Source organism: Bombyx mori, chromosome 24 (assembly GCF_030269925.1).
Source record: "Bombyx mori chromosome 24, ASM3026992v2".
NCBI lineage: Eukaryota > Metazoa > Arthropoda > Insecta > Lepidoptera > Bombycidae > Bombyx > Bombyx mori.
The window spans coordinates 17,750,072-17,759,621 of record NC_085130.1 but is presented as its reverse complement, the minus strand read 5'-3'; the positions used below and the strand labels follow the sequence as shown (position 1 = coordinate 17,759,621).

At 39.1% G+C, this 9,550-nt stretch overlaps 1 protein-coding gene across 2 annotated transcripts; it reads left to right on the top strand.

Annotated features, from left to right (window-relative positions):
- Positions 1-1,770: 1,770 nt before the first annotated feature.
- On the top strand, positions 1,771-6,999 carry LOC101737719 (uncharacterized). 2 transcript variants are annotated; one of them, XM_004925070.5, is made up of 6 exons: positions 1,771-2,285; positions 2,575-2,736; positions 4,074-4,317; positions 4,408-4,542; positions 5,764-5,927; positions 6,428-6,999. In XM_004925070.5, the coding sequence occupies exons 2-6, from the start codon at positions 2,591-2,593 to the stop codon at positions 6,996-6,998; spliced, it is 1,260 nt and encodes a 419-aa protein (XP_004925127.1). In that variant the 5' UTR covers positions 1,771-2,285; positions 2,575-2,590; the 3' UTR covers position 6,999. The 2 variants fall into 2 exon arrangements, with proteins under 2 accessions (XP_004925127.1, XP_021202975.1); XM_021347300.3 differs by lacking the exon at positions 1,771-2,285 and adding an exon at positions 2,360-2,496.
- The last annotated feature ends 2,551 nt before the right edge of the window (positions 7,000-9,550 follow it).

Genomic DNA, 9,550 nt, shown 5'->3' with positions numbered 1-9,550 from the left:
CTAAGTATTTTAGGAGAGGCGAAAACCACAATAGTTAACTGGAAAGTAAAAACTACAAAAAACAATAAAAACAGTCCGATACTCGCGTTTTTGCAAAAAATTGTAAACATAATATGTTCTTTAATAAACAAGAAAAAATTGGTTTCAGGAAATTCGATTGGTATGAAAGATACAAAACTTCGTTAAATGTCTCCCGGGCCTGAGCGTAATCTGTTACGCAGACGACACGTTGGTCGTGGCCCGGGGAGGGAGTTTTGCTGAGTCTGCCCGTCTTGCTACCGCTGTGGTGGCGCATGTCGTCGGCAAAATCAGGAGATTGGGCCTCGACGTGGTGCTCAGTAAATCCGAGGCCATGTGGTTCCACAGGACCCGGAGAGTGCCACCTGTCGATGCCCAAATCATGATGGAGGCGTCCGTATCGGGGTCGGGGTGCAGTTGAAGTACCTCGGCCTCATCCTGGACAGTCGTTGGATGGAAGTGCTCACTTTCAGAACCTGGTCCCTCGTTTGTTGGGGGTGGCTGGCGCGTTAAGCTGGCTTCTGTCTCTATACGGGGAGGGGGGTGCGATCAATGGGCCTATACGAGGCACCTGTGTGGGGCCAGTCCATGGCCGCGGGGGTGGCGAAGATGCTGCAACGGCTGCAACGCACCATCGCGGTCAGGGTCATCCGTGGTTATCGCACCATCTCCTTTGAGGCGGCATGTGTACTGGCTGGGATGCCGCCTGGGGTTCTGGAAGCGGAGGCGCTCGCTGCTGACTATTAGTGGCGGGCTGACCTTCGTGCCCGGGGGTGGCGCGTCCCAGCCCCAGTGTGGTCACAGCGCGGAGGGCCCAATCTCGGCGGTCCGTGCTGGAGTCATGGTCCAGACGGCTGGCTGATCCTTCGGCCGGTCGTAGGACCGTCGAGGCGATTCGCTCGGTCCTTGTGAATTGGGTGAATCGTGACAGAGGACGCCTCACTTTCCGGCTCACGCAGGTGCTTACTGGGCATGGTTGCTTCGATGAGTTTCTGCACCGGATCGGAGCCGAGCCGACGGCAGAGTGCCACCATTGTGGTTGCGACTTGGACACGGCGGAGCACACGCTCGTTGCCTGCCCCGCATGGGAGGGGTGGTGCCGTGTCCTCGTCGCAAAAATAGGAAACGACTTGTCGTTGCCGAGTGTTGTGGCATCGACGCTCGGCGACAACGAGTCGTAGAAGGCGATGCTCGACTTCTGCGAGTGCACCATCTCGCAGGAGGAGGCGGCGGGGCGCGTGAAAGACGCACAATCCCGCCGCAGTCGAGCGGGGGCCAGGGACGCGGATCTTGCCCAAGCCTTGGCCCTCTTAAGTGTTTCGAGTCCCCCTCACATGTCGGTCTGGGGACCGGCGAGGGGGCCTAAGAAGACGACGTGCAAGCTGCTCTGCACGCGTTTTACGCAAGAGCATCTGGGTGATGGAAGGCCGGCTATCCTCGATCCACGCTGGTTCTGGTCCAGCGGGGTATTCCGTAGGATAGCTCACTCTAACCGGCGCCATCTAGGCGGGCTTCGGATAGCCTGCCGACTGAGAGGGCCGGTGGTCGTGGCGCCGACGACCGCCGATCCGGCGTCCCGAGGGGGAGGGTGATGGGAGAAATGTGCTCCGCACTGAGCGCTTCACTTGCCTCTTCATGAGTTCTGTCTCATGCGAGGTTTGGACGTTGGTTGTTGAGCGACAGGAGGTTTTAGTCAGTTCGACTCTGACATGCCCCGCCCTCCATCCAAAGTAAAAAAAAAAAGTGCACTTTCCAAATTGCGGAATGACCGTGAATTGAGTATTTGATAGAATGAGTGAACCGTAACTTTTATTTTCTTATTGGGATCTGTATTGTAGGTAGGACAACGACGTCAATATTCTCAACGCTGCGTGTATCGTGTGGACGTACGCTATATCTTTGCTTCGAACTAAAATGTAAAGCAGCAGTATTATGACGTAAACAGATGCTAAATTACGCAAAAAAAATCGTCGGCACTAGTGGTCTGCATGTTTAAAACATCATAGCTAAATATCTAAAATAAATTACAACATACGTATCTATGAAACGTATTGTTATTTGAACCATAGATAATATAAATAAATAGACATACACATAATATAAATAATTAAACATGTCTAACAAAAAATCGAATTGAAAATATTATGAATAATTTGTTAGTTTTAGTTTTTAATTGTTACCAATTATTTTTAATGTTATGAAGCAAATTATATTGATTTTACTCAATTTAATCTAATAATTAATTGTTATGTTTAAGAGTTTTTAAGGTTAGTATGCGTAATTTTTATTTTTTCTGTCATTTGAACACATTCATTCTAAATTCGAATTACCCATTGACATTCTTAATTTTATACGTTAAACATTATTCAAATTAACTCATAAATTCGATCGACACATCTTAAATTATTAAATAACTAGTCGTTAAGATTTCAATATAACTATTTGAAAATATCATTTATTATTTAGGTTAAAATTAAGGTGGTCAATTTAGCTATTAATAACAAGTTAGTAAATTATTGAACATGTATTTGTAATTTTCTTGGGTGAATCACACAGTGCAAATTTTATCAAAATGAAGAAACGGAGGAAACAAACCACCAGCGACAGTGAGGATGAGCTGCCTCTAACTAAACTCTGTTCAGATGCGAACTCATACAAGAGCTTAACGAGGAATAGTATTGAAGTTTGTGAATTCTGTGACAAAGTGTTTAAAAATAGGTAAGATACATTGGATACAAAGATACACACCAATCAATCAAATAGCAATAAATTTTTAGATAATTTTAAATTGTTAAAATAGTAAGAAATTTTTTTAAGTTGAAATTGAGTACATCTTTAGCCATTTTTGACTTTAGTGATATTAAGCTGCGAATACTTTATGTGAATAAATTTCTAGTCAAAAAACAGACCAAAACTCTTTCTTTAAGTAACACAATTCTAATTGCAACAGTGACCTCATATCTCAGAGTTTGATTGGTTTGTGGACAATGCTCGGTAAAGCAGATGTGTTGCAGTTGCATTATTAGTGCATGTATTATTGAAAAATTAAGTAAATTATCTGTGTCATTATCAACAGCGAAATCACACTCCAAAATGAGAAAGTTTTTTTTATTTCCCTTGTAGGCATATGGCCCACCTGACGGGGAATGGTTACTGTCGCCCATGGACTTCAGCAATGCTAGGGTCAGAGCCAAGTCGCTGCCTATCATTAAGTACTCTCCACAAGTACTCTAACAATCTTTATGATTTAAACCATTTAGTGAAGGCATATTGAAATTATATTTTAGTTTTGATTTGGTAGAGTCATTGTCATTGTCATATTAATGTGCTCTAATGGCCAAGATAAAAAGGATAGTGCTATTGTTTTAAATGTAAACAGCCTTTAGTAGTTCTTGCAGGCAAACAAGTTTAATAGTTTTTGTAATTACACCTTTGAGCTGTAGATAAGTCTCAAGATGGCTGGTGACATCATAAAGCTGTCATAGCTATAGGCTCCGATAACCCCTGAACCATAGGGGGCATAGGGGAACGATAGGGCCACAAGCTCGTTTGCGAAGTGATAAAAAAAGCTTGGTATTAGTAAAATTGGAACCTCTGGGTCTGCGGAGGGACTTCGGTTCCCTCTGTATTTTGTACCGTATGGTTCATGAGGAGTGCTCTGAGTAACTGTTTGAGATGATACCATCATCTCGTTTTTACCATCGCATCATCCGCCACCGGAGTAGAGTTCATCCATACTACCTGAAGTCACTGCGTTCATCCACAGAGCGTTTCCAGAGATCTTTTGTGCCACGTACCATCCGGCTATGGAATTAGCTCCCCTCCACAGTGTTTCCCGAGCGCTATGACATGTCCTTCTTCAAACAGGGCTTGTGAAGAGTACTTAACGGTAGGCAGCAGCTTGACCCTGCCCCTGGCATTTCTGAAGTCCATGGGCGACGGTAACCACTCACCATCAGGTGGACCGTATGCTCGTCTGCCAACAAGTGTAATAAAAAAAAAACGATCACACTGTTTACTTGATAAAAATAAACATGAAGAATTGCATTTTTCAGATACAAAAGCATAATCCATACCATGACGCACATCACAATACCGCTAATAAAGGACTCTTTAAAGCAATGTCTGAGCTGTAAATTATATTTTCCATCACAAGATGATCTGAAATGTCACGTGGCGAAGAAACATATCAAAATTGACTATACTAGTTTTAATGGTGGAAAAACGCCACTCCCACAATCTCAGGCAATGAGGTTAGAGAGTAATGTTAAATTGGAACCATTTTGTTTTGACAATAAGGTACGTTTTCGTTTGCTGGTAATGATTCGAACTTTGGCACTTTGTTTTGCCGTTTCAGTGACATATATTTTTGTATGTTTCATTTTACAGGAATCAAACGGTGACGTAAAACTCAAGAACTTAAAGCTGTTTAAAGATTTTAGCTCGTATAACTCCTTTGATCAATATAATAATGCTGTCATTAATAATACAAGAAGGAATATAAAGAGTAGAATACTTTTTGAGGTTGGTATTTCTGTTAGTGCCTTGAGTTTTCAGGAGCAGTCTCTCCAGCTTATTAGGACAGTGTTATTGGAACAGCTGGCATAATAGGGTCTTGCAACTTACATTTCAGGAGTGGCATCCATGTTGTTTTGTCTATAGCAGCCTTTCCCAAAGTGGTCCATAATGCCCCCTTGTAGGCCTGATAGGGGACGGTAACATACCCAGAAAAAAATGGTGTTTTGTAGAGGCTTCGGAGGCGATTTTTAATTTCGTTTAGGATTCTTAGACACCAACTGAGCTCCCCTTATATTGCCTTATATACACATAGTTGGAACGGTTTTCTGTATGGCATATATTTTATAGGGTTGCGTCAATTAATGACTAATTGAAAAATAAAGAGTCAATAAATTAAGAATACTTAGGAAATGCCCCAAAAATCACAGCAAAAAGATATTGGTTTTTGGTATTCTTTTAGTATTACGATTCTGGTTTGAGTCCTCTGCAAACAAAACATATGTTAGGGAACTTCTTTCCAAAAATTGAGAGACTTCTGGAATCCTATAAAGAACCAAAAATAGTTTGCTGTCACCCCTTTCATGATCAGGCATTCATGTCTCCATTGGTATTATTAAGCAAGCTCGTATAAACCCGAGAGATGAGCCCTTCATTTTTTTTTTTTTTTACCATCATCCCACTCGACACTGGAGCAGGATTTAGCGATAGTACCTGGAAACATTCTGCTCATATGTAATTGATTCGGGAGAGATATTCCACAGATGCTCTCTAGGGTTGTTTCTTGAGTGTAATAGAATGAGCTTCAAATGAGTTTATTTATTTATTGCTTATATGAGGGGATGAGCTCACCGCCCACCTGGTGTTAAGTGATTACTGCAGCGCATAGACATCTACAACGTAAATGCGCCACCCACCTTGAGATATAAGTAATAAGGTCTCAGTATAGTTACAACGGCTGCCCCCACCCTTTCAAACCGAAACGCATTACTGCTTCACGGCAGAAATAGGCAGGGTGGTGGTACCTACCTGCGCGGACTCACAAGAGGTCCTACCACCAGTAATTACGCAAATTATAATTTTGCGGGTTTGATTTTTATTACACGATGTTATTCTAGAGTCCTAAGGATAGGAAACAGCTCAGCAGCATCCCTGACATTACTCATTAACAATATCATCATTGTTGTACTATCATGCACTCGCCAAATAATTTAATCAAATTACTTTCAGGATGAAGAAATACTATCCTCGCTAGACTCAAATTACCAGGAGAACATAATATGCAAGGAGGACTTGAAAAGTAATCCTAGTACGCTTACAAGTGTACATTATGATGAACTAATTGAATTTGGCAGATTTGACTGTAAATTTTGTAATAAAATATTCTATAGTAGGTAAGTGTGATATAATTAAGATTGCTTATATGATTCAATTAACATTTATTCTATTGAATTAAAAATGGTATTTTGAATAATTTACTTCATTGTTATGAACACCAAAGTTGGTTTTTACCATTTAAAATTTTATTTGTATCTCTTATTCTATGTTAACATACTCTATGTTAAAAAGATATTGTTTTTAAAGCATTTGTTGAATTGTAATGTAAGTAATATGGTACATATATCGTTTGCAATTAAATTATGGTTTTCTATGATTTTTCGATATATTTTATAACAATAATCAAGTGGATTAGCTTATATTACTGAATCATAACCCATTTTTTAGAAATATATCAAAATCGCGACTATTTTGTACAGTTACTGCCTTGTTTCAAACTGGACTGACTGCTTCCCAGTAGAATTAGACTGGATGATGGGAGCTACTTGTACTTACAATACTGTATGCTATTTGTGACTAACATATACAAAAGTTAAACCATATTATCTCATTGCAGATATGATAAAATCCTCCACGACACAAGTCACATCTCTCTCAGTCTCGAGCCCATGAATAAGCTACACAAGTGTCTGATCTGTGAGAGATATATCACAACGACCATGAGGAAGCACATACTCGAGAAACACCAGACCACATTGAAAGCTAGACATGTAAAGAGTGTCGGCAAAAAGTGCTACATCTGCCACTTAGTGTATTATAATAAAGAAAGGCACAGAATGACGTCACACCATAAGTACCACCTCTCTCTGTCCCTGTCTAAAAAGCACAACCAAGCTGTGAAGAAGAGAATAATCATGAAGAATGAAATTACAACGATGAAACTGTGTGAATTGTGTTATGTGAGAGGGAGAAGCAAGTCTAGTGTTTTAAAAAATATATCGGAGTTGAACAAACAGTGTTGTGATAAGTGCAAGGAGGTTTTCTTTGAGGGAAAGCTGGTTAGGGTGCGCGTTGTGAAGTCTTGTTTGGAGGGAGCGGCCAGGACTAATAGGGAACACTGCAAATCGAACCAAGATCGCTTGAAGAATATACAGAATAGATTGAAAATAAAGAGTTATGTGAAATGAGCGGGACGTTTTATTTCTTATTTTTAATACGCTTTTATTAGCTTCAGACGTATGTATGTTTGTAACGGAATGTTTGAACATGGTTTTGACCCCCTTCAAAACGTTGGATTAACTCGATATTTGGGATACTTATTAAGGAACAATGACAATACAATATTTAAACAAAATAAAAAAAAAATCAAATAAGAAATGAAAAATAAATAAAAAACTAACAAAATATGCTTTTATAAAAAATCCAACTAAAAAATAGAAAATAAATTTTAATGAATTTCAATTAAAAATAGTGTAAGAAAAAATGATTTTATTGTAAAAAGTGTGGGGTGCTTTTCAGGATATTATCAAAATAACCCTTCTACTCATATCTGTTCATAAAATATTTATAACTACTGATACCATGCACCCCAGGCTATTTTTTTACAATAAAATCATTTTTTCTTACATTATTTTTAATTCCAATTCATAACATTTTATTTTCTATTATTTAGTTGATTTTCTATATAAGCGTATTTTGTTAGTTTTTTAAACTATTATTTATTGTTTTATTGGTGTAGAGCAGGGATCACCAATTAATTTCACTAGGAATCTGTTTTAAGAAATGAACTGACCATAGCGGTCCGCTAATAATTTTATAGAAAACTAGCTGACCCGGCAAACGTTGTGTTGCCTTAAATAAGATTTCTAGGGAAATTCTAGTCTAATATATAAAATTCTCAAAAACCTCATTCAACCACATAATATAGTAAGCGGCACGTAAGTTGGCAAGGTTTTGGTGTAGTGGGGGTAATGTCGCGCATAGTGTACATTGCAACCAAAAAATGGTCACTTTTATTGCCCGCATATGAGTCGACTATTATCAAAGCCGGCAATGTGACTTTTGGAAAATTATTTCAAATCAGAAAAACGAATTATTGACTTTGTATTCCATTGGCAGTCACAAAACTCTTCTGAACGACATCTTAGATAAATAACAGGTTAAGTGTAAACCTATATTTAATGCAGGTTTTGAACCGTATTCTTTGAAGGAGACGATTATATTCAAATCAATCTGTATTGACATATCAATAACATTTTTTTGTTCAAATGCACAGATTGCCACCTTTGATAATAGACGACTCATATATGTTAATTTTATTTTATTAAATTTTTTATTTGCCATAATTTATTTGTAAGCCTGTGTGTTTAGAAGAAAGTTAAAGAAAAGAGAGGAATTCGTGAAGTGTGTCAGGTGTTATAAATAAAATACAATTAAAAGTTTAAAAGTTTATTTAAAAAAATATACTTAATATTAAAAATTATGTGTCGCCGTCGTCACTATCATTTTCTAATAGTGCTACCCCTTGGATTCAATTTATGGTAGCACCTGAGCTGGTGGAAGGAGTTGGCTCCTCATCGTCGACATAACGAAGAGTCGCTGTCGTCACTGGCGTAAATAATAAAACGCTCAGTGACTGAATCGATTATAATTATGGTCATTGGTATTTGGTCCTACCATTACAAACAAATTTAAAACAAAAATGAAAATGTGGTGTCGTGGGACACCAGGTAGGAACGAAGTTCCTTCGGCTAATGTAGAATCGACACAATTTGCAAAAAAAAAAATCGTGCTCAATTTTATGTTGGTTTTCTTGATTTTTCTCTTAAATTTTGCTGATTAGTTTTTATTTAAGTATAGGAAAGTATTTAGGAAATTCAGTATTTTAGGAAATAATAAATTACGTAAAATAGAAAGGAATGGATGAGAGAACGAAAAGAAAGAGGGAGAAAGAGAAAGGTATTATACACTACTCGCTTGTGTATGCGACTGTCGCGCCTGCGCACGTCTCATTTAACGGTTTTATTCCACGCACTTTTTTCCATTGATTTTTTCCACGGATTTTTTCTTACGGTTTTTCTATCACATTTTTTTCAGTTCGGTCGCGCAGCAAAATCCCTATCCCCTCCAAGCCTGCCGTAAGGAACTTCGTTCTAATAACACTCGTAACAAAAACTAAATTTAAAACAATAATAACAACTCGTAACAAAAACTCAATATAAACAAAGGGTTCCTACAACTTTAGTAGGCGCATGTGTAACCGTGAGCGAACGGAACGTGGACGCGGTGCGGGAGGGGAGGGTCGACTGACTCACCAATCGCGCGCTCGGAACGGTGCTACGTCTTTCCCCGCGTCCCGATTGACAACCAAAGAGACCTAAAAAACGACTTCTACGCATCTAGCGACTCTTGCCAAGTTACGTGCCGGGGACTATACTTCATACCTCATTATAACCAAAAAATAATAATCAAAAATATATGTTTGGGGTGGACAACCCTTATCACTTAGGGATATGAAATATAGATAGTAGCCGATTCTCAGACCTACTGAACATGATTGATACACAAATAAAACCAAAAAAACATGGCTGGCAAGCTACGATTGATACACAAATAAAACCAAAGAAACATGACTGAAAAATGTATAGTGAGTAAGACAGGAGACCGGCTTCGTCCTCATCCCTACTACGTGATGTTTGCTGGATGAGTGGTGACATCTGACGGGGATATCTGATCGATT